General features: G+C 39.3%; 1 protein-coding gene across 4 annotated transcripts in view; it reads left to right on the top strand.

Moving 5' to 3' along the window:
• Window positions 1-26,145, top strand: part of TCF20 (transcription factor 20) — a 128,854-nt gene that overhangs the window by 94,253 nt on the left and 8,456 nt on the right. For all 4 annotated transcript variants that reach the window (XM_058022452.1, XM_058022449.1, XM_058022451.1 and 1 more), the window contains one exon: window positions 20,710-20,803. In XM_058022452.1, the coding sequence (XP_057878435.1) occupies window positions 20,710-20,803 (94 nt within the window). The remainder of the gene's footprint in view (window positions 1-20,709; window positions 20,804-26,145) is intronic.

Genomic DNA, 26,145 nt, shown 5'->3' with positions numbered 1-26,145 from the left:
ACACCCAGCCCCTTTGGTTTGTTGCCCAATTCTGTGTGCTTTGGTGTAAAGGCACCTTGGCCAGGCTGTTGGCTGCATCACCTTCCCAGAGGAACACCCCTTAATTCCTTTGAGATATTTCCCTGCTGGTATCCCTGTAGGCTTCTGTTACCTCAGGAGTCCCTGGCTCACCTCTCTAAGACTCCAAGTGTGCTCCAGTGTGCCCAGCACATTTCAGAGTCAAGGGCAGAGTGCCCTCACTAGTGCCCTGTTTCTCTAAGCTTTGCATCTCATCCCACAGCTTGCCAAGGACAAGCCTAATACTGTCCCCCTCCCGAATCAGAGTTGAAAGCTCTGTATTGTGTCTCATACAAATACAGTATCCTGAGATGACGCGTGGCTCCTCTGTATAACATTCGTAAGAGTAATCCATTTATCACCCCTGTGAAAAATAATGGAAAAGGTTTTCTTCTAGCATTTTTCTCTTCCTGTTGTAGCAGGCTGTTGTGCTGGTTTCTCCTCTGGAAGCAGTGTAACCTCACCCCTTCAGCTCACAGAGGGTTATGTGCAGCACTAAGATGGCCATGGGGTATTCAGAGGTGTGCCTGCCAGAAGCCATCCCCAGGCAGTGGAAAGGCTCTGTTGAACTCAACTCTCCTGCCCTGCTGCCTGAGGAAAGCCTTCTGGCTCACACAGCTGATTTCCTATGCTTGTTGCATATGCTTTTTCTTTACCTCCTCTGTGCTTTGCAAGTGCATTTTCTCTTTTTTCCTCTGACATGCAGTTCATTAGTGTTGCTGTCATGGAAAAGCAGACGTGCAAATCAAGTAACTGCTTCCTACCAGGAACAAGTAGAGAGATGTGTGCACAGGCACACAGGAATGTAGCTCTTGGATTTTGTCTATGGGTAAGGAAGGACATTAGCATATGGTATATGAAGGGTCATGATCCTGGAAGTGAATAATGCATGTATGTAACTCATTCTGTGCAAATTAAATATTCCCATAACTAAAAATTACCTAAACTGTCTGTGGTACCAACAGGGTAAATATGCACCAATTTAAACTGAATCCATACCATTAAGTGAGTTGAAATATTTTCTTTAGACACCTGGCTCAGTTGCTGTTGTTTATGCAGCACTCTAGTATAGAAATAGGAAACTTAAACCTTTAGTCAAAGTCCATTGATGTAGGTAGTGATACAAGTAACCTGTCCTGTGTTTCTTCTTCTCACACAAGCTTACCTATTTTTTTATCACATGGAAGCTCATTATAGATTTTTTTTTCCCCTGGACACCTATTCCTCACATGCTTTCCAAGATCAGAAAATAATTTTTCTTGCTAAATTGTTTCTTATATGAATAAGTGTCTGTCTTACTGCAGTTTTTTTGACAACTGGCCCATAGTCAATCTCAAGAAAGGATTTTTATTTATGTGAAGGTGCTCAAAGATCAAATTGTACCAGATGCTCAAGAAGAAGAATTCCTGAGAAGGCATTATCTTAAAAAGGTTTATCAAACTGTGAAGTGACTCTCCAGAGCTTTGAGCTTTCCTTAAAGTCTGTTTTCACTCTGGACTGAAAATGGTGTGTTATCTGCTAAGCAGCAATCCAGGTGGTTTCCAAAGTGCTAGCATCTGCCTTTCTTGAAGGCAAAAAGGTGTTCCTTTCACTCTGGTCACTCTGCTGTGCGTTTTGGTTCTGAGAATGTGATCTAATTAAATGGGCTGCTTCAGATGCAGAACGACTTAAGCCTTCTCCTTATTTTGAGGCTCAAATAAGATACCCCAGCAGATGAGCTAAGGAGTCTGTCTCCCTCATAAACTGTTAATGCATAGTCATGGTGCTAAGTGGCCTTCTTGCAGTTAGATTTTTTTTTTTGTTCCAATGCTGATGAAATCTTGAACTGAAAAAAATGCCATCTCCTTAGTGCTAGGTGATCCTGTCGCTTATAAATTTTTTTGTTTCAAATACTGTAGGTGGCCAGAAAGTTCCCTGTCTTGTCTATTTTTTCACCTTTTTTCTATTAATGAGAAGTTCATTTCCATGTAAGATGAAGTGTTGGTTACCTTTGAAACTGGAAGAATTATGGAGTCACTTTGGTAGTTGTCGGCAGTTTTAACGTTCAGAAGAACTGATGGTCTTTATTCTCAGTGTTAAATATATGAAGCTGTAAATGAAGAGAACAATGCAGATAACATTCTTTGTGTTAAGTTGAATCCAAGATAGTTCAGCTATTGTTTTCTAAAAAGCTGTTCACTAGGAAGGTGGTATGCTGTTTCTTACAGGGCTTCTTTGTAAGACGTGTTTTTTCCTAAGGCAGAGGCTCTGACCTGGCACATGTATTACTTCTGGTTAGGATGGGTTTGTTTGTTTGTTGGTTGGTTTGTTTGTTTGTTTGTTTGTTTTTCTTCTACCCCTGCTCTTTTTCGAATTGACCTTGCTGAAGATAAATGTAGCTTGTGTCCCTGCTGAGAGTGTTCTGTGAAAGGAAAGTTTGTTTATCCCCCTTTTAAAGATCTCTTTAAAAGGTCTAAAAAATATAATGCTTTTCTCATCAATCTCTGCATCTGTCCCAGCTTTAGAAATGTTTTAATCCTTATACATGGAAAGGAGTTCTTGGAACCTGTTTCCTTTGTTGCTCTTTGTTGAAAAGATCATCTTGGATTTCAGTCAGGTGAACTTTAGAGTAACAAATGGTGAAGGGTGAAACCTGCCCATGATCTACAGTGGAGCAGAAAATTCTATGTTTTCTCTCACCAGTCTGTAATTTTGTCTGTCCAGCTCTCCGTGGATTCTCTTTCAAAGCCTGCTTTTTATACAAAGTGGTAAAATCTACCTGCTTCAAGACTCCTAACAGGCCTGTTTTGAAGGTCTGATAAACTTTAGTGATGAGAAGTTTAGTACCTAAATGCCTGAAGTCTCTTTCTCTTCAGCTTGATACTAGATATTTGTATTTTTCATGCCTATTTGGGCAGTGGTAGCCTTGTGCCTCATGTTGTGAGTGTGTCTTTGTTAGTTTTAGAGTTAGAAGTAGGTTTGCATGTTACCCATCTTTCACAGGGAGCAGCTCCTGGTTTTGCACAGGTAAGTTGTTCTTGACTTAAGACTCCTGATAATTGATCTTCCACCATATCTTATTTGGAGGAGATTACCTTTCTATAATACTTTGTTTACTCTGATGCTTTCATAGAACCATTTTCTTTTGTTTACCTCTACCATTCTGGACTCTAGCTGTAAATTGGGTAAAGAAGGGTGCCTGGAGGGATCACTAGGATTTAAGCTATTTATATTCTCAAATTTGGGAAATCACAGCCTAACAGAAAAGCTCCCACACTCTCTAAGTAATTGCTTATAAAAGGTTCCTGGCTGCATAGCTAATCAAGTGGCTAAGCCAGGGAATTGGTATGAACTGGGGAAATTGTGGCAGGTTAGCTGCCTTTGGCAAAACAAAGCAAAACAGTTTCTAGGCCCAGAAACCTGACTACTGTACCATACAAGTATAAAGGTATCAGTTCATTCTGAATGTCTCATTTGGCACAGGTGGGCTCTCTTATCCCTGAGCCAGAGCAGGAGGGAGTTGCTGTCATGAGGAGGGATCCTGCTTTATCCTCTCTGTGAGCTGCTTGCTTCCACTACTTCACTTGCACTAGATCTCCCACCTGTGCATTTGCACAGTGGGCTGATTTGTAGCCAGCTAATCCATCAGAAGCCTAGCTTGGGCTGGGAGATCTTTGTGCAGATCAGCCATCTGACTCTGCTTACCCTCTGAACCATGTTTGCTGCATCTGAGAGGGAGTGTCCTTTCCACTGGTAATGATAACCATTAGATCAATTTAGCTGTAACATAAAATTGTGCCCAGGTGCCACCAGCACTTGAAAGGGTTTCAGGTCTATGGTACTACTATTTAATAGTGTTTGGAGAAGAATGTTAACCTTTTATTCATCATCTGTCTTTGTAGAGAAGAAAAACATGCAGAACCTAGTAATTTTTTTTTCTCCCAAACCCACTCTCACCCCTCCTCCCCCCAAACCAAAGCATGAAACCAAAAAAACTCCTCAAGTGCAAGAGTTCTGTGTTAGGTCAGGGTTCAACTGAAATAATAATCTGGTGCTTCAAAAATAACATGCCTGACAACACACAGGAAGGAACAGTTGTGTTTCGACACCTAGAGCTGTGTTAGTAGGGACACATTTCAAGAGTAGGAAGAAGTGACACTGGAGCTTTTTAATTTTTCACTGTGAGGAAAGGGAAGCAGATTTAAAATCACTGCTAGCAGTGGTTGGAAAAGGGATGTACTGAGAACATTGCTTGCTTGTTTTTATCTCTGGAAACAGCTTTTAGTATGCTTTAGCCCTTCAATGAGGATTGCCACAGAAGCTTGAGGCACTTTCTACAGTTACCCTTAAAGTGGCTGAATTTCTGGCTTTCATTGACAGACTGTGCCCAAATACCTAGTTATCTGAGCTGGAAATGTGCACTCTAGCATAATACTCATTTTCATTCCTCAGGAAATGGCACATCTTTAATATTCTTCTGCAGTGTTACAAAAATAAGAAAGCATGAAATTTTGGGTGGAGGAGAAATTCTGAAAGACAGCTGAATGATGAACTTCAGATTTGGTTTTCTCAGAAAGGCATTGCCATCTGCTGTGCCACTGAAAGTCTGTGCTGTCATGACTCCTGCTCTGTGAGAGTAATCCTCCTCCTCCAGGGAGGAGAACCTGGGAGGAGCCCCTGGTGTATCTCAGTTCGCTGCCTTCCTCTCTTGGGGACCTGAAGTGTGAATCACTACTGCTGCAGCACTTGGTAGCTTACAGCAACTCTATGCATTGGTACCACAAGCCTTAAATGCTAAAGAGCTGAGCAGACAGAATCCACATGTACGTGTCTGATGCAAATGTTTCAGTATCTTAAATTATCAGAAGCCAGTAATTACATTTGTGAAATGAAATTGGTTTTCTTTAGCTTTACTGTGAGTAGGAGCAAGGTGGATATGGTGCAGCCTATGTTGATTATGGACTGAAGGTGATAGGAATCACATTTTAGTTGTGATCTCAAGCATAAAGTTGATGCTGGTAAGAGGAAAGACTCCAGTATTGACCCCTTTGTAATGGTGAAGAGAGAAGATGCAAGGAAGTACTTTCTGTGCATCTTTATTAGCAGACTCCTTTGTCATTAGTTTATCCCAAAGTACAGGCATTATGTCTGTGCTTGCATGTGGTTTTATATTTTACTGTTTGTCTTGCATGTGGAGTGAGGAAAGTGGAAAATAGATTTACTGACAATGGAGTGTTGGGAAAGAATAGGATGTTTACCCACTTACATGAGTTGTAGCCAAGAGCACTGGAAACTTGTATGCAAAAAGCTGCTTGCTCATTCCACAGTTGCCTTTCTGTAAAGCTTCAGGGATTCTCATCATTTCTGTACAGTTTTAATTTAAAAATACATTTATGTAACTTAATTTTGAGGAAGCTCTTCCAAATGTGAATGGGGTCTTCTCTGTGCAGGAGATTTCTAGACAAAGCTTTAGAGCTTTTTGTCTGGCTTATCCACAAGCTCACACAGTCTTTTTCTTTGGTAAGATTTCAATTGCCTGTTACTATAGGGGTGCCAAACTCTTACTAAATTTTCAATAGTGAGTGAATGCAATCTATTTATGTGTCATTTTAGCTTGAATCTTTTTAAGCTGTGCTGGTAAAAAGCTTGTTAAGATTCCCCAAAATTTTGGAGGAGAGTTGTTGCGTTGTTGGTGTTTTGTTTTGTTAACTTAAAATGAACCAATTTTTTAAACTTAGACTAATTCCAGATGGTTGTCACTCCAGCTGTATTCCTTTAGCTTTGTTAGAAGAACACTACTAGCAAATAAGTTTATTCTGCTCCATGCCTCTGTATTTAAAATGGGGTTATATTTGATTACAATGGGCAAAAGTGCAGACTTAAATGTATTTTTCCTGATTTTTGGAAAAAAAAAATTATTTTTTCGTCTTTCATCTGTCTTACTGACTATGAAAAGAGGTTAATTTCTGAAGATAAGAATTCATTACTTTCTTTTAGATAATATTTAGTAGATTATTAGAATTGTGTTCTATCTTTTGTAAGACGTTTTTAAATTTAAAAATCTACAAATTTTAAATTTTATTTTTAAAATAAGCATTATATTGAATTCTTTGGTCACTGAATAAGCAAGAATAATGCTTCAATTGTACTAGTGTTCTACTATTCATAATAAAGGAAAGCTCTCCAAGCATGGCAATGCAAACCAAGTTCATAAAAAGTTATCTACACGTAAGGCTTTATGCCAGATTGGGACAGGAATTCTGCAGGCAAAACTGGGACACTTACTGATGGTGGTATGAAATTACTTTAAAATCATGAATTCACAGGATGGTTTGGGTTGGAAGAGACCTTACAGGAACACCTTCCATGAGACCAGGCTGTTCAAAGCCACATCCAACCTGGCCTTGAAGACTTCTGGGGATGGGGGGCATCCAGAGCATCTCTGTACAGCATTCCAGTGCTTCATCCTCACAGTAAAGAATTTCCTCCTAATACCTAATTTAAACCTCTCCTCTTAGTTTAAAACCATTCCCCATTGTCTGTCACTATCTGCCCATGTTGAAAGTTGCTCTCTCTCATTTTTATAAGCCCCTTTAGGTACTGGAAGGGTCTGTAAGGTCTCCCTGAAGCCTTCTCTGCAGGCTGAACAACCCCAGCTCTCTCTGTCTTCATAGCAAAGATGCTCCTGCTCTCTCATTATCTTTGTGGCTTTATAGAAAGCAGGTTTTAAACTTTCTTCTTTTCAAAAGTAGATTTCAATCTGTCCATTATAAGCCTAGTTATATAACCTCAATATATTTTTTAATTAGAGAAATATGTTCTGAAAGAGGTTAGATTAATTTCCCTAGATTTAGAAAGATGAGTAAAAATAAAACTGAAGTATGATGAGTATTCATGTAATAATTTTAGAAACTACAGCAAAATTATAACTAGTTTTTTGCCTTAAAGAACGTTACTCTACAGAGACAAGAACTGGAGAAAAGAAGTTCTTTCTGCGCAGCACATTGTGCCTGAGGTTATGGAAGGAGCCAGAAGAGTAGTTTGGGTTCCCCAAATTATCAACTCATCCTTCTTAGCTAATTTATACTGTGCTGCTCTTATCCTGTTGTGCTCTGGCTAGTCTGTTGGCAGAGGAAATATTTTTCCAACAATTTTATACACTTAACTGGACTCTGTGTAGAGGATAGTCTTCATGGATAGAGCACTTTGGCAAAAAGTTATTAATAAGCCTTTATTGTTATGGATTGGATCCCAGCCAGCTGCTTAGTGATTAAAGTTTAATTGCATGATGATTAGTTTTCATTAGTAAGCAATTAGCATTCAACAGCATTCTTGTGTTGCTAAAGCTATGGGCAAGCATAAGTGGCTAGAGCCATGTTGAGGGAGATGGTCTCTGGCTGGAGATGTGGGCACAGAGCTGTTTGGAATATGGGAATAAGGATTCTGAGGTTTAGTTGACCTCATCAGCTTGTTCCTACTGCAGAATTGGGAGCGGGGAATGGAGCAAATGTCCAGAAGAGCACAGCCTGCACATTAGCCTGAGTGTAGGGAGCTAACAAAATAATCATTGTCCTGCAAAGGACCTTTGAAGGTCTGACTTGTTCTCACAGTAACACTGGTTTTCATAGACTTGTCCCTCTCCTTGCCACAACTACAACTCCTTTTTCAGAATTCCCCTCTGAATTGGTGAAATTCCTTTTTTTACTTTGACAGCAGCCCTTGATTGTCTTGTGCCTCTGTGGGGTAAATTAGGAGAAAGATGAGTGCAGGGCAAGGGCTGGGGGAAGTGAAACAAATGAGGGCAGAGGGAGGTAGGAGTGTAGCAAAAGGTCAAGGCTTCTTTGTGTTAGAGGTACAAATGAGTGAAGAGTGCCCCATGTAAACCATTTCTGCTTCACTGAGGAATCTGTTGTGAAGATGAAATATGGTGGTAATTTCATCTAGGCTAAATTAGGGTTGTTAGAAGCCATTCTTCTTGTCCACACCTCCCCTTCTGCCAGCAGTAGTGCTCTGTGACTGAAGTGAGTTAGGTGGGTGATCTAGCCAGCAAATCCTTCCCTCACCCCATTCCCATTTTGATCAGGCTGGACTGGCTTTCTTGACTTTCACTGTCAATACTGATACAGAGAAATGCTAGGCATAGGAGGGGGCTGCAGGCTGTGCGAGAACAAACTCAGGTCTTAAAATGATTTGGAAGTGGGGAGCCTGGTCAAGATCATCACTTCATATGGAAAGTTCTTCCAAAATGATATTACTAATTATGCAAAGTAGTAAATTTAAAAAAAAATAAAAAAGAGCAGTTTCAAGATTGTCTAAGGTGGTTCTCAAATGTATGTATTTATTACTGATGCCAAGTACATCCATCTCATTGTCTAGACATAGGAAAAGATGGGAGTTTTCTTTATTATGATGATGCCGTGACTCAGAAGCACTAGGGACTGGATGCTCCCTTCCCTCCCTGGCCTACTTTGCCAGCTGAAGTAACCTAAACCAGACATTTCCTCCCAGTTAAAAGGTCTCCAGTAGCTACAGTTTGCTCTGAGAAATTCTGACAGTGCTTAGTGTATGGTTTTAATGGTGTAGATCTACTTAAGTTGTCTTCAGACTTGCCATAGGAGGAGGCAGAATACCAGTGTAGGACCTGGTCTAAATTTCAGCCCAGGGCACAAGACACTGCTGAGTGGCAAAGCCTTCCCAGGGCTCTGGGTGTTGCAGCTGCACTGTTTGTCACCACCTGAGCTGCTGGTGGTAAAAATAGATTGCTGTCCTGAGGTTGGCTGCACAACTGATTGCATCATAAGTGCAGTCAGGTCTTGTCTCAGCCTGCTGATCGTTGCCTGGGTCACAAGCTTTCCTTCTGTTTGAGAAAATATTAAAAGTCGATGTTAAAAACTGGTTGTGCAGTCTTCATTTACTAGTGATTTTTCCCTCATTTCTATTTTGCATATTTTCTTTTGATTTGTGCTTACAACTAGGAGACTTAATTCAGCTGTATTTCTTTTTCTCATGGCTACTCATTTCACAACATGGTTTTGTTGTTACTTTGCACTAGACTGCTGTTAATTACAGCTTTTCTTGTGCTTCCAAATCCTTTATTCTTACTGAGAACTCACACTTGCTAAATTTCAGAAAGTTACTGATGATTAAAGGTGACTGACCAGCTTCATAAAAGACTTACTGCTAGGGGAGGGGAAGGAGGAGGGCATCCTGGCATGAATCTCTGAAATGGGGATTTTCACTGGAGGAAACTGCTGCTCAATGTGAAGCTTAAAAGGAAAATAAAAAAGGTGGGTGGGGATGAGAGGGGAAAAGTAAGTTCATGTGCTTGAGTTCAGGTATGAGAGCTGTGAACTTTTCTGACTTTGTGCCTGTGCTGTCAGAAATTGCGTGCGCAGCCTTTGATAAATCATCTCTAATTATTCTGTAAAGTAGGCTTTAAGATCACTTATTTTGTGACCATTAAGTCAAACTGGTAGGGTGCTCTGGAAGTACAGTGTGTGTTTTAGTTGTCAGATGTTCTCAATTAAATTGCAAGATTAGGGAGCTGATCCAAGGCTTCATGGTTTAGTTGCATACATGTAATGGCAGGAAGATAAATTTAAGTGTGTTCATGTATCATTTAGAGTCAGGTCCAAAAAGATAATAAATATGTTTTGTTATGTGTTCATTTGCTGTTAGCTTTCTCTTTTCTTGTTCAAGGTTAAAATGCTGAAAATACTAATAGCAATGTACTTGTCCCATGTGTAAATTCATTGTTATATATAATTGTTAAGATTTTTCTTGCGAAATAACTCTCCAAGTTAAATTTAATCACTAAAATTTCAGAGTTGGCATAATTCATAACTGATGCTTTCCAGAAAACCAACATTATTTTTTTGTTTAATGTTAACTTTAGGAAATTATTTAGAAAAATTCAATACTCACATTATAGGTACATAAAACTGTTTTACAGTGGTTTTTATGCAGTCCTTAGTCCTGTACTTAAATTTAATTCTTCCTTTGAAGTTTTACAGTTTATCCTTGGGAGGTATAAGGGTTCTTCAGTGATGCCACATGGTACCACTTGAAGCAGAAACTTTTAGAGGCGGTTCCTGGGGAACAGGTGTTACAAAGAGCTACCAATAAATTCAGTTTCCTGGCCAAATGGCTATAAGGGTAATGCCAAAAGAAGAATTGTCCATTCTGAAGCTGTCTTAACAAAGAAGACATTAATGTTAACTTACTCTTCTGCTTTTGGGCTAGAGCCTTCAGAAGATAAAGGAATAAGTTAGAAGAGGATGTGTTTATGTAAAATAAAAGAAAAACAAAACAAAAATGCATGTATCATTTGATTTCTACCTCAGGTGAAAAAAAGATTGAAATTTCTCTTTGTTCTTGTCCAGTGATTTATTTCTAATAATTTATGGCTCATCCCAGTCTTTTTTTCCTAGTATAGATTGATCTAGATTTATAAAACTGAAGGTGTGGCTTGCAAATGAATAATATTATTGCCTTTACCATGATTCAGCAGTGTTCTGAGCCCAGAAGATCTTCATTAGTCCTTTCCCTTCAGATCTCAGGAGAACCCCATCTAATCCTTAGATGGAGGAAGTTTTTCTTTCAGGAGAACCACATTATCTCTGTCCTTTAAAGAAACTACTGACACTACCTCAGCTGCTGTGTAATATCCAGCTGGAATGCCATCCAGGCTTGGACTGCTGCTATTTATATTTTCTGCCTCTTCTAAACTGCTGCTAGCTCATACCATGTTTTCCTGTGTCGTGCCTGTGACAAGCCTACAGACACTCCATATCCTTTTATAAATTCAGTTTAGAATTCATAAACAGTACCTATTATTGCAATGGGCAGTTTAAGCACCGCATATATTATTATGATTTGTAGGGTTTTTTTCCCTGATGATTACTGAATAATGAATTAAACCCATTCTCTCTAAACCCATTCAAATTTTTGGCCAGCGAATATTACTTTGCATAGAGCACCTTCTGTCTATGTGGGGATGTTTCATCAGTATGTGCTAATTGTCTACTTGCCCTCAGCTGTGATGGATGATTTATTGCTGTGGTTTAAAAGATTGTAATTTTTTTTTGTTTTTTTAATACTCTTACATTACTTGAGAGCTTATCATTAAAGAGAGATCTACTGACCTGCAGGCATTTCTTTCTGCAAAGCGTTGCACCTTTACCTCCCTCTCTTGGATTTTCCTCAGTGGTAGCAACAGCCACCAGTGACCTCAGGAATACTGGTGTGCCCTTCATTACTCCTTTTTGGAGCTCTGCTGCCAACCACCGCTTCTGTGGCTTTCTGGGGAAGCTGTCTTCTTCTTTCTTTAATGGTATTGACTAGTAGTTTTCTTTGCTACCTTTCTCTACAGACAAGTTATTTATTTTCCAGTAAGATAAGCATTGTACTTTTTTCACCTCTCTTTGCAGTGGAATATATTTTGACTGTGCAGCAGTCATTCTTCAGACCTCAATTTAAGAATTGGTATTCTTAGTACTAAGTGCAATTTCGATGGAATGCTGTCACAAACATTTGTTGTTCTAAACGGTCATTTTCACATTCCTGCTTCTGTCACATTCATCTGCCCACCTCCTGTTTTCTTACACCTCAAGCATAAGGCACTCATCATTATTTTATCTGCCTTTATCCTGCTGCTTTTTCTTCTTTCAGTTTCAAGAACTTAAGATTTACTTCCAATCAGTACACCCTGGCTAATTTTATAATTTCCCAAATTAAGTGCTTCGCTTTCAAACCCCTGCACGTTTACCTTTGTTTTTCTTCATGCATTTCTTCAAAGCCCTTCTTGTCTGGGATTTGTGCTGAATAATTGGATATGCTTAGCCTGCTGCTGAGATGGACTCTGCCCAACGCTGCTGGCTCAGTCTCACCGTTCCTGTTTCATCCCTTTGCATCCACCAACGCTTTGTTCTCTGTTACCGAAGTGTCTTGCACAGTGGGGCTCTGTTTATGATGAAGGCTTGCACAGATTATTACAAGTAATGACAAATGGTGTATTTCTGTCCAGCATTACAAGTCTTTGAGTCATTGACGGGATGGGTTTGTGCTGCACCCTTTTTCCTGTCAGGTTGCACAGATACGTAATATCTTGTCAAAATATTTTGCATTTACAGTTTCTTTTATCAACAGTATTTCTTTAATTTTAAGCCTTTATAGAGATTTTGTTTCTGTTGTATCCACTGCTCCTAATAACATAGTGATTGTGTCTTTAATGAACCAATATTTTTTTGTTTTGTTTTGAGCCTTTTAGTAAATATTCAGCATCATCTCTTTTTTCTTTCATTAGAAAAAAGCTGGCTCTGTTAAGCAGTTTGCCTCTTGAAAACCTTGAGTTTATTGCATTTTCTTGTTTATGTCACGTTTTTTCCTTTTTTATATCACTCCAGACAATGATACTCAAACCTACTGCTTTTCTGGATAATTTTGGATAATTAATTTATCCAAAATCTCTTTGATTATGATGGAGATCTTGCTTTCTTTTAAGGTAACTGCATGCTGTTGTTTCATGCTCTACATGGTAGATCTTGCATTAAATAGAAATTCACAATATATGTGGATATTTCCTTTAATCAGTATCCAAGATGGCTGGGAAATAAATCTAGTACTGGTAGAAAATTCAACTGGAGCAAATGCTGTCTTGCTGACTGTGCTGTTCCCACTACTCTGTGGGTCCTTATCACATAATCACTGCTTTAAAATTTGAATTTCTTCTTCCTCTTTTTAGTCTGCTTTTCTATCTTTCAAACCTTTTTGTAACTAAATTGCACTATTGTTGCATGTTTAATTCCCCAAATGAAAAGTCAAGATAACATAAACTGTATTATTTTTTCTGCTAGACTTGCATACTTTGGCAAATTCAAATCCCTGTACTTACACATGGTTTTCTGAAATGTTTCATTCAGGGTGGTTCTTTGAATCAAAGGAAAAAAGATTTACAAATTTCTTAGCTTGTTGGACTTGGTGGTCTATACGTTATTTTAATATTCCTTTTAAAATATGAAATGGCTACATAGGTATGTACTTAACCTGTTTAACTGAAATTAAACATTGCTTTTGCAGCACCATTTAAATTACTGGTTTTGTTAATTTTGCTGAATCTGTTTTAGTTAGCCACTGGTTGACTCTTGAAGGACCTAACCTCTATTCTGGTTCAGTTACACTGGGTCTTTTTCATTTGGGTTTTTTCTCCTTCCATTGTGTGGAGGAGGCGGGAAGGGTTCGTCCCCCTCCAAGTCTTACTTGGCTCTTCAGCAGTCTCATGTATTCATGCACAGTTAAGCCTTTGATCACTCCACCAAGTGAATGAAACAGGCTTGTAAGGAGTAGTGAACATGAATTTATCTCTTAGGTTTGAATTTCAGTCTTTTATGTAGTGTACAGTTTAGCTCAACTTTCCTGTTAGGGAGGTGAAACTAAAGAGTCTTAAAAAGTTGTAACCAAGCAGTATTTATTTGGTGCCTGCATTCTTTTTGATAATCATGGCGAGGGGGGGAGTTTGTTGTTCGTTGTGGAATTTCACAGTCACATCTCTTGCTCTTCACAAGAGCTGCCTTTCCAGACAGGTGCAAAAGTACCTTTTGTTGTGGTGTCCTGTCTCCAGCAATGGCCATGTATTTACCACTTCACTGCACGTATTCAGAGATTTGTAGTAAACTTGGCATGTGCACAATGATAGTTGCATATTTTTTCCCTCCTTTCAGCAACCACAGCTTTAGAGTTGTAGCTTTGGTATCCCTGTGTTTACCAGGCAGAAGCGTACCTATCCTTGATGAACTGGTCTCATCTGATTTTGAACCTGCTTATCTTTTTGCTAGTGCACCATTCTTTAGCAGTGACTTTTAGTTACTTGAGTGGAAAAAACCAGGTTTATGTTACATTTGAACCTGCTCTTCCTTCTTGGAAATGGCTAAGAGTCATTCCCTTATGTGCATCACATTGGATTTTGTAGGTTTCAATCCCCCTTCAGTTTTCAGGTTTCAATCCCCCTCTAAGTATTTTCCAAAATACTTAAGCTTCTCTTATATACCAGTTCTTTACATTCCTGGTTATCTCTGTGGTCTGTCCATTTTTGTTTCTGATCAGTTGTACTCCTTTCTTAAGAGGGTCATCAGACAATATTACCACACTATTATAATGTCAGGATACTACAAGAGTAACAGACAGACATGAACATTTGAGTTTCATTATGGATTTCTTTCCTAAATAACTGCTTACATTTGGCTGTCCTTTTTTGTGCTTGTGGGACTGCATGATGTTTCTGTCTAGGATGACTACTTATACCTTCCTATGAGTAGTAAAAGCTAATTTAGAATCTGTCATCATGTATATGCATAGGTGAAAATATTTTTACCACATACATCACTTTGCACTTAACAGTAGTAATTTTCATCTCCATTTTATCATACAGTTTTCCATGGCTGTGAGATGGTTTTGCAGCTTTTTACTATCAGTTTGAGGTCTGGCTACCCTGGATAATTTTACAAACTTCACAATTTTTCACATCTTATTGTTCACCCCCCTTCTTGAGAGTCTCTGTAAGGGCAGTTGAATACCTTAAGTGTCTGCATAGGACCTTAAAATTATTGCTGGCAAGCCATTCTTTGTTAAAACTAAATGTTTATTTCTGTTCTTGTTGCATTCTATTTTTCCTTCCAGTTGAGGGTAATGAAATGCTCTGCTCTTACTTTCAAGTGCTTCTGTTCTAGCATAATCAGTTTCACATGTATTGAATAGGATTTTCCATGTTTAAGACATTTTCCAGCTCTTGGATTTCTTGTGGTTTTTTTTTCTATGCCATCCATTTTGAGCTGCAGTTTCCCTTTGTGCTTCAGCAGCCTGTGCAGCACTGCAGTTCTAACTTTGTATTGTTTCCTAATGCAGCTTTATTAGTATAGCATCTTCCAGATCATTGATTTGTCTGTTTGCTGAAATCTTGGAATCTAAATTTGTCCTTAGTTTCTTGACTTGAAGACAACTGTCCAGTTTTACTTCTGAAATATTATCCTTTATTATTTGGTTTGCTTTCTACAAGAAGATATCATCATTGGCAAGAGATGCCTTTTTGTGATGCAGGTTTAAAGATTTTTATCTTTTTAATTGTGGAGCTCATTTTACTGATATTCTGTGTCTGGTTTTTTTTTTGATAAGTTAAAATTCTTTGTCAGGAAATGTAAACTAATAGTTCTGTGTCCTTTAGTACTGGTTGTTATCTCTAGCCACAGACACATAAACAATTTTTTTCATTAACCAGTATCTGCACATCAGAGTGGAAGTCTTTTCCTCTCCTGTTTCCTAAAGATGTCTTCCCACCTCGCTTTTTTAATCTTGGTCCCTTTTTGCAGAAGTCTTTCAAAATCACATATTTCTTTCTCCTGTAGTAAGCAGTATATATATACACACACACACACACAGACACACACTTATTTATTTTTATTTTTTCTTGTAGCTTTCTGGAGTAAGTTGTCTCTTTGCATCCCACTTTCCAGGAAGGAGAATGCGGCTGCCTGCTGTTTCTGTTGCCCTTTTGCCTGGATGTTAAATCCAAGCCTCTGCCGAGCCTGCCAACTGTTTAATCAGAAATAGTCAGAAGGCCCTCCTTCCTAATATTGCAGCTGACTCTGAAGTCCTCATTATCTTACATCTGCATTTGTGCAGTGCAATTATACAGAAGCAATTATTTTCCTAAAAGCTTATAATTTAAACAGGAGAAGGAGAGAGTGTGAAAAATGCATAAAAAATGTAAAGCAAAGACTTGTACCTGTATAATTAATGCCACGTATATTTCAATTTTTGCTTTCTTTGCTTTGTTAGAAACCTTCAGTTGTTGCTTTCCATTTTACTCCTTTTATGTGTTCTTGACACTGGTATGGGAGAAGCGGCAAAACAAGGAGATGCCTAGAAAGCAAAGCAAAGGAAAAAGAGAGAAAACAAACTAAAGGAAAAACTGATCTTTGGAAGAGGGGAAGCCAAGAGGTCTGAGTATAGGATATATAACCACTCATCAAGAAAAGATGGTTTGTATTACAGACAGTAGAAAATATGATCCTGCTGTGAATGTCCTGGTGTAAACTGGTTTGGTGATTGTTCAGCAAGGAAGATTGCTGAGGAGTGTCTGAAAACACCTTACATTAGTGTTACAAGCAATTAATTTCTGCTTCTAAGCAACTGTTCCTGCTCCTGCCCAGAATATTTTGGAAGGGCTAGTCAGCAGCTTCCATCCTCCCACCAGCAAAGCCATGTAGGATTCCAGTACTAAGAAGTGCTTTGTCTGGGGACAGAGATACTATCTCTGTCAGTGCAGAGCCAAAGTGAGCAGCTTGGGGCACTGGTTTTCACAAGGCTTTGTGCTTGTTCAGGAGGAGGAAGGTAGGTAGCTCAGGACATGTTTATGTTACAGCACTTACATGGAGTTGAATACAAATCTGAAGGAAGCAAAAGAAGGTACTCAAAAGCATACTCTTATTATATATAGCAGTGTGGTCTCAGAAGAGTGGAAGAATACAGATTGCAAGGGGGTAAAAAGCCAAGCATAAAGCAAGAGAAATATTGTTGGTAGGTACTGTAGCATTTTAAATGAATCAGAGCCGTTCTGCTGCCGCTGGTAGCTGTCCCCCAGCTGTTCACACTTCCAGGTTGGCTGTTACTTCATTTTGGTAGACACAGAATGATGAGCCATGGGGAAGAAGAAATGGGCTGCTAATAGCAGGGAGAGGTAGAGACATGTATCTGGCTTTAATACTATTGATAATTTAGTTCATGGGATGGAGTGTCTCCTCTAAATGGCACTTTTCAGTCTCTCCAGCCTATTCTAAGTGAGATATATGTGCCTTGTGGTCAGAGATGAATTGTGGAGATAGGACCTATGAATCAGTCTTTGCTGTGTGGTCTCTTTTTTCCCTCTTTTTTTTTTTTCTTTTTTTTTTTTAACATTTAAGCCAAGAGTTGATTAGATGCCTGGCAATGATTACTATCCATTGGCACCTCCCACGGGGAGCACACTCCCAAGTACCAGCCTTGAGCTCTTTTAAGCAGGGGAGGTTAAGCAGGCTGCTTACTGAGCAAAAGGAATTTCTCTTCCCAGGAGAGCTGGAGCGCTGTTTCCCTGGCTAAGAATGCTGTAATTCCTTTACAAGTGACAAGCAGGCTGCTACCATCTGCTGGCGAATGGCTGCAGGATGGTGGAGTTTGGGGGAAGATTTGCTGGTGGACCAAGAGAACAGTTAGTCGTCATTATGCTGAATTTACACATTTCCTTGTAAGAACTTCTGTGATTTTATTTTGGTGTTAGAATATTTCCTAGTTGTAGTGTACCTATTTTTTCTTTTCAAGCATAAATACACGAGACATGTAGCTAACCAAAACTACAGAAAGTACCAGCAGGAGCAAGGCATCTTTTTACCTTTTAAGGCACAGCAGCAATGTCTTGAAAAAGAAGACTGAGACCATCCAGCAATTTTTAAGCACTTTTTTTTTTGTCTTCATGGGAACACCTGGGTGTGTTTGGAAACCATGTGGCACTACATGATGATAGTCTCTTTCAAAGATAAGGTGATAGACTCTGAAGTTGTTTTAGAACCACACAGCTTTGTAGGGCGTCTGCTTTGTTCACTCACTCAGGTGTGCCAAGAAGGAAGAACTTTAAAAAAAGAGTAGTTATTTTGTATGTGGTTCCCTCAGCTTCCCCGGAAAGAAGCAGATGGTTGGGGGTCCCTGGAGGTAGAAGAAATGGGGCCATTAGACTATCAGTGGCTTGTGAAAAGCAGAAGCATCTGCCAGAATGGAGACTTGTTCAGCAGCAGGGGAGCCAGCAGCAGCCGATGATCTCTGCCTTGAGCCGTCAGTGGCATAGTCATCCACCGGGGAATTGCTGTTGTGGGCGTAGCACAGGTAACCTTGGTAAAATCTCTGTTTGTCTGCCTGACTTCAAAAAAGGGCAGTGAAGGCTCAATGCACATGCACTGGCATCTTAACTACCCACTTTTACTGTCTAATCAGTCCTAAAATCACAAACAGTTTTAAAGCTTTCCTTACCCATTCTCAGCTGAAAATTTGTCAAAATGCCTGTCATGTTCAGAATGTGATTTTCAGAATAGCGGCATGAATGAGCCATGCTAGGTGCACCAAAGAGTAAGTTCAAAAAACAAATAACCTTTTGGAAAAGTATCAAAAATTTTGCTAAGGGTCTTGTTTTCTGTTTTGTCACACACCATACTCTTTTAAGTCATGCCTTTTTAGTGTTAAGAAATATTTTATATAGCTGCAGTTCAATCTCTGCTGCTGTGGTTCTTATGCTCTTATCCACTGCTCTGCATAGAACACAGTGTTCCAGGGGAGAATGACCTTCTGTTGCAACAGTGTGATGGTGTGTAAAAGATGAGATGAAGTGGGGAGGGCAGAATGCCTCTGAGGAACAAGACTAGAAATTCATATCTACATTCAAAAAGAATAGTCAATTTGGGTTCTCTCCTGTTAGAATAATTAATCCCAGTCAGCCACATCTAAAAGTGAGAATAAAGTACCCAGGTACAGAGCTCTGTTTCAGAATTCCTCAAGCTGCACTTTGTGAGTACTTGGCATAGGTGAATCCGGGACTGTTGCCAGTACATAATATCTTTCTAGAGTTGACTTCAGAGCCAGGAAAAGACATTTTCTGTGGATGAAGTTTGGTTTTACTCCCGTGGGAGAGTGAATTACGTTGCAGTTTGGCTAGTGGTCCGTATATTTTGGTGTGCATTTCAGTATTGGTTTTGCCTCTTTTTTTAATCTTTGGAAACTTTCATTGATGTTCTGACAGGCAATAATAAGCTGCTTGTGTGTCTCTTTCTAGGCTTCAGGGATACTTCCCTTGCATCATACATACTGCAGTAGTTTGTCGTGCTTAGAATATAGATGCGATTTAGTGGGAAGCACTGAAGATCAGGCTCAGGATGCTCTGGCATACCCATAAAGAGGTGTTACTCAAAACTGCAGTTGTAGATGTCACGAGAACTGACATCTCACAAGCTTTTCTGTTAGTTGCATCTGCTTTGATTTGAAGAGAGCCTCCTGGTTTATGGCTGGAGCTAGTTTTGCTTTCATCCTCATTCAGGCATTTAAATACAAACTATAGTCATCTCTGCAAAGCACAGAGTAGTAGGAAGAACAATAACTGTCAGATATTCTCAGAGGGTTCGGAAATACTGTAATCAAGCCCCTGTTTACCATGCTGAGTGAGGAACTTTGCTGTGGCTGTTAGCTTTGGCCACGTCTGTTCTGCGGATCTCCACTGCAGCGTGTGTGCTGATCAGGGATTGAAGACATGTGGGCCAGGGGCTGTGGCCGTGGTGGCAGATGAGTGTCCCCGTGTGGAGGGAATGCCGTGCTCGTGTCCAGTGCCAGGTGCACTGCTGGCTTGGGCACAGCTGTTTGTGAGTGGTGCAGGTGCAGCTCACTGGTAGTGCCAATAGAGCAGCCTAGTTCAACACCGGCTTTGCCAGCAGCAGCAGTGATTTTAGATCATGTCATCATCCCTGTGTGCAGGCAGGGACCAAGGGCAACTTCTCACAGCGTGAATTCAAGGTGAATTGTACAAATTATACAGGGCCTTATTATGGTGTTCATTGTATTCAGCAGAACAAATAAAATTCCTGTTTTTTTAAAATGTGACTCAAAAATTATGGTAGTTCCTCTCTTTGTTTTCTGCCAGTAGTTAATTCACTTTTTAATTTTTAAGTAGTAGCAGTCTCCTAGCTTTTGGTGAATTCTGCCATGTATGGCTACATCTTTTTTTAAGGGAAAAATATCAACTTGTCAGAAATCAGCTTTCTTCAGAATCAGATTACTTAACAAAAATCACTTAGTGTACATGTGCAAGAAATAAAATGGCTGTCTGAATGAGATGTGAATTACTTCCTTAGGTAATTTCTTAAGTGATTCAGGATGACCTAAAGGGGTGAGAGACTTTCCTTCTGCTTTCACAATTGTCTGATATTATGATCGAATACATCATTGACTACTTGAGTTAATAGGATTTAACTATTGAAAATTGAACGTGGTTATCAGATGAGTCTGAGCTACTTTGACAATAATTGTATGAGCGTCCCTGTTGCACTGCAAGTGTGGTTTTTTTTTTTGGCCATGGGCCATTTCTGTGATGATGAGGTATTTTCCCATGATGGCATCTTCTTTTTGATCACCTGTGAAAAATCTTCGAATTTGGCCATGATCACCTTGAACTGCTTGTGATAATGACAATGATGTAGCCAAATTAGTTTTATGATGGTGTCTTCTAAATCATTATTTGTTATGCCAATTCTCCTTTTAAAACTGCTTTAGGTTCAAAACCACTCTTTTTCCTGCTATTTTAATAGTGATGTCATTGCCAGGTACTGAAACACAGGCCAGTAAAACAGATTTGAGAACTATTCCGAATTGTTTCTGAATGGCTGAACATTGTATCTCTTGACTGCTTAGTGCAACTGAAAAGTTCATAGTTTGAAAGAGCTTAAGTTGTTATTTGTTTGAAAGGCCTTTATTTGTATGGTGTAGAAAGATAGAGTTTAACATGATTTATGAAAAAAATTGTGCTGGAATGTGGTTGATAAAATTCCCAGGAAAATACAGGTATTCAGAAGAATGGCTGCAACCTTCATTGTTGTTTTTTGGTTTCCCTTTCAGAAATGTTCCCATTGCCAGGAACCAGGAGCCACCTTAGGCTGCTACAACAAAGGCTGCTCCTTCCGATACCATTACCCATGTGCCATCGATGCAGGTAGGAACACATGACAACTGCATTCCATAATTACTCAAATCATACTACACTAAATAATTCTGAGGTGCTTTACAAATTACTCCCTCTCAGTTTTTCTCCTGCTGTGAAGATAAAGTAATAAAAATGGTGAGAAATGGCGTGCAATAACCAGCATACAGTAACACGTTGGGACAAGATGGAGCTTGTAATGAAAAGGAATCTGCCTGAAAGAGCAGAAAAAGCCTGGCTTGGGGGAGTGCAGCTACAGTGACTGAAATTTGGCTGCAGTGTGAGAACTGATCACTCATTTTTTACCAAAAATAGAAACCCTTTGTTAAAAGGATGTAAGTAAGCAGCAAGGGGGTTTCATCTTTCAGGGTTATACTCCTACGGGTGGTCCTAGTAAAGATTTCAAGTGTTTGTGTTTGTAGAATCATCAGTACCATTTGCAGCACAACCATCCTTCTCCCTCCTAAGAAGCACTTCAGCCAGTCTCCTGAGTAGGTCCAATTTTCATCCTTATACAAGCTAATTGTTTGGATACTATTTCCAGCTATGAGCCTGGACTTGTGAGTTTGGTGGGTTTTGTGCAGTAATTACAGTTTTTCATGGAGATAAACCTTGTTCTTGGGTAAAAAAAATTCAGTCTCAGAGTAAATAATACCCCACTTTTCCAATCCCCTGTAACTCCTGTCATACAAAACTTAGTCTGATAACAAGCAGGAAAGGATTCAAGATTACAGCTCTAGACTGGAAGATAATTGCAAACTTCCTGTTTGTTATTCCAATTCCACAGCAACCCACTTGTTCACCACCCATTTTATGCTGTTTTCCAAATGGTAGAGTATTTGAAGTAGGAATGCTCATTTCTGTATGACTGCATTGCACCTCTCACTGTGAAGTCCCACCCTATTGGAGATGTGCATTTCATTCTAATAGGAATGTTTTTTAAAAATCAATATTGCAGTGGAATATTCTAGTACCACAGTACTACTAGCAGGGAGAATTCTTGACTTCACATAAAAGAAAGATTATTCAAGTTGCAAAAATCACATACTAAAAAAATTACCAGAAATAAGGGTATCCATTTAAGTGTACTTTTGGTCTTTTATGAATCTATCTTATAGTAATCACCTAATTAAAGGTTGATATGTCTTTTCATAAGGCCCTACCTCAGCCTGTAGGATGGAGGGATACTCATTCATGAATATATGTTGTCCTTGATGGATCTGTGTCTTACTGCAGATGATTCCTTCTCAGTTCTGAAGGTAGAACTGGGAGATTTCCTATAATGTTCGTCTCTGTCATGCCTGAGAGTTTCATGAACATTAATAAACTTGCTTTTCTACAGTGTGTTTGAGACACACAATCACCAATCAGATTCACATTCATTGTGTTTAGTATGTATTTGTTTCTGGTTTGTGACTTGCCCTTTTCAGTACCATGAAAAAACAAAAATTATAGTGAATGTTCCCAATAATTTGAGGGCTTAATTTAAATTCATGTTTTATTAGATACAGTATGTAGCATTTTCTGGGTTCTAAATTCAGATATCAAAATTCAGACACTCTCCTTTTCCTTCAGCTGTATTAACTCTACTCCACTTCAGCAGAGGTAGGATCTCCAAAATGAGAAATGTACTGAACAATCATGACTGGTTCCCAAGAGCAGTTCTGTGTCATGCATGGAAGAGGCAGCATCATGTACAAAACTCAGTATATAATCATACTATTTAGTCCAATTTAAATGTAACATATCTGCTATATAATGTGTAGACATGGGTTAGATTAAATTTGGCATTTTTTCCCTTTTGTCTTGACTTTGCAACCTGTGAGATTTTTTTTAGAGTAGCTTTTTGTGTTCAAGTTCCAAGGCTATGCTTACTTCTTTTAATTTTGCTATGAGACATCATGTTGTCATGTGGCCATCTGTTGGAGTGCACAATTCCAAGCTAATTTCCCTCCTTTGAGTAATACAGCAGTAATAAATTGCAAGAGCTGCATGGAGATGGGATACTTGGACTGAGGTTTCACAAACATATTTAAAAAATAGTGGAGGAGTTGGTAAAACTGGTGAGTCTCTGGTTTCACTTCAGGAAAAGTCCGGTTGAGTGAGAACAAAATACTTCATTGGTGCTTTTAAAATACATTTTCCTATCTGTTTCTTCCTTTTCATCTGTATGTCTGCTGTGTTCTCTCTGGCTTCTCATACCAGCCACAGGTCTTTTATCTAGTTGCTCTCAGGCCCCTCTTTACAAATTTCTTACTCCAGTCTCTTTGTAAGACCCAATTCCTCCTAATTTTTCTGACTTTTCCTTTTTCCAATTTTCTAGCTGTCACTCTGCCTTCCTCCTCTCTGCTCTTACTTCACTTCCTCCTCTCTTTTGTTTTTTCTCGTTCTTTTTCCTCTCTGGGCTTTGGTACTGCCATTTAGTTCTCCTAACTCAGCTCCTTGTCACACCTCACCCTGCTGGTCCTGGTTTGTTCTTTTATATTGTCCTTTATATTCTCTGTTTCACCTTTTTGTGCCTTTTTCTAATCAGTTCTTTGTCTTAGCCTCCTGCTGGCACTCATCCTTAATTTCCTGCTCCTGACTTCAGTAGCACTGGTCTCCCTCCTGCTAGCCTCCATTCTTTCTGTATCTTGGCTGCCTTTCTCAGTACTGTTCTCACTTCTGCCTGCCGGACTAGTGCTTCCCATTTTGCAGTTTTGAAATGGTCACTTTCTTCTTTTGGGTTGCTCGAGTGTTAGAAATGTCCCCTGGTAGCTTTACTGCTTTTGGGACTGGTGCCTGAATCTGAGGGCAGAGGTTTATTTACAGGAAGGACCTGATCACCTCCAAGCAGAAGTATATTTGGTGGAATTTTTAAAAGCTACTAGCTAGCTTTTAAAATCTGAAAGGCCGTGCTACTGAAATCTAATGGGCCTCTTGTGAGGATGTGCACATGAAAATCCCCATATTGCTTTTCAAGGAGTTCTGTTTGCTGATTTTGTGGTAGCTGGCAAGGGCATGCCTTAGCTAAAGTCCAGGTCCTACTGAAAATCAGGATATTGTAGAGCTTTTCAGAGAAAAAATCCTGGGATGTTTATCATGGGCGGAATAACTTTTTTCCAAGAAAGAGTTTTAAGGAAATCGTTGGGCTGCTTCAGCTGAAGTTTTCAACCAAAACAAATAAAAAAGCCCCAGCTTGAAGTAGATTCTCAGCATTTAAAATTTCAGCCTGATGGTGTGACAGTAAAAGACCTTGTTTGCCGTTGGTTTTATCTGTGGGTGTTATCAAGCTGTCCTAATCTGTAGACACTCTTCAGTAAATCTGTGTAAAAGAAATAACCAAGCTATATGGCATAAGGTCTGGTTTTCATTTATGACCAAGCAGAAAATGTAGGCTTCCTTGAGAAACAAATCAACATTATTTCTCTTTGCTCAGCCTGTAAACCCTTTTTATTGGTTTTGCAGTTCTACTGTCTTTCTGTAGTGAAACTGTACAGGTGCTTCTCAGCTTCCTTGAGCTCAGTGGTAGTTCCATTTTGAAATCAACCATCCTGCTTTGAAGGATGGTGCCACCTTGCTTTATTTAGGATCTGTCACTGATCTGTTCTGAATCCTCAGAAGTTTGTGTTAACATTTACAAGGGCTTTCAGGCTTTTGGAATATGTATGACTGGTTTTGTATCTCAAAGAAATAAAGCCAAACAGAAAACACTTGCTGGAGTGTTTTTTAGGGTACGTTGAGTCATACACACTTGGTTTGTCTGGATTCCTGGAAGTGACCGTGCCTTGGTTGAGATGAAGTACCCGTGTTGTATTTCGAAGCAGTTCAGTGTGAGCTGAAGCGTTTCTGCCTTTGCATCCGTGTGGGTTAGGAGCTGGTCCCAGTCAGTTACTGTGCCTCAGGAAAGGCAGAATGTTTTGGGAAAGGGCTGGAGGCTGCAGTGTGTCAAATGGCTTCAGTTCCTTGCAGCACTGAAGGCAGCCCTGGGGTGGGACCTGGGCTCTGGCTGCTGCACCAGTGGTCGTTGTCCAGCCCCACCCTGGTGAGGGGCCAGGCTCTGCCCCACTGTTGCTAATGGAGTGCTGTGTGAGGCACGTGGCTTTGTAAGTTGCCAGTTTGTACATATGGATGCTTTTATATAGCATAATTCAGGCTGTCTTTTAATTTCCTTTCATAGAAAATAGTCCTTGGCAATATAGGGTGTAAGAGAGCTGAACATTTCTTAGCCATTTACATAAAAATCAAGATCAGTAGTGCCACTTAAGTAATTTTTATATGGAAATGACTGTGGTTAACATTGTCTGTGTTTGGCTTTCATCTGTCCAAATTTATGAAGAGCCTCTGATGTCTCAAGATAACTTAGTCCTAGGGATGTCTCCATGGAAACAAGATCTTTGTTTTCTGAAATTTTATATCCTCTCCCTCTGCCTGTTCCTCCCCACCTGGAATCAGATCCTGATGGTTGCAGCACACTTGTCCCTACAACATATATCCAGGCAGTTCCACTTACAGAAGATTTTTAACTGTAAATTAGGAAAATATTAACAGGAAAATAAAATGAATTTTCAGAGAACAGAAATCCTGTGTCTTCGCAAGTATCATTAAAGATGAGTAATGGGCAGAACACAGAGGGTAAGACAGAAGTATGAAGCTTACAGAAGAACAATTGCTTCTATTAAAAGTGTTTTAGGTTTTCCCTGACTACTTTATGGAGAAAAATCTGTGGAAACAAGGACAAGTCTCAGTTCTTTTTGCTTTCTGCCACAATGAGCTGATCATAGCTCTGTGTCTGCTGACTTCATGACAAATTGTAATCTGTTATATAAAATACTTGGAACTGCTAACTAAAATCCAGGCCAGCTTTGTAATGATGAACAATTTCTGCCTTATTGGTATTCAGCTGATTTTCTGCAGTATGCTGATGACATTTTTCATAGTTGTCCTTTAACAGAAACAAAAAAAAATTGCTATTAATTGAATCTGCTATTAGTATTTACAACAAAAATGCTGACCTTAGTAAGAAATGGAGCTCCACACACAGATCAGGCATTAGGTACAAGGCTTCTGGCACTTCTTCCTGATCCTTGTACAATCTTCCTTTCTGATGTACTAGCTAAAGAACTGCATTCATTACCGATGTTGGATTTCCAACAAAGAAGAAAACTCCATTCTGTTCTAACATACTGTGTATGTTTTTGATGATTGCTCTGTATATTTTTGATGATTGCTTTATTATGCAGTGATAATTCATGCTGTAGTCTAAATGTATGATTCCTGCCCTTATAATGAGAAGACATTTTATTTATTTCCTGTGATTTGCTAATGCTGCATTTGAAATTATCTGTGGCAGGATTAAGGGTTTTACGCCCCTT

This window comes from Melospiza georgiana, chromosome 4, assembly GCF_028018845.1.
Source record: "Melospiza georgiana isolate bMelGeo1 chromosome 4, bMelGeo1.pri, whole genome shotgun sequence".
Taxonomy (NCBI): Eukaryota; Metazoa; Chordata; class Aves; order Passeriformes; family Passerellidae; genus Melospiza; species Melospiza georgiana.
This window is presented reverse-complemented; position numbering and strand designations above follow the sequence as displayed.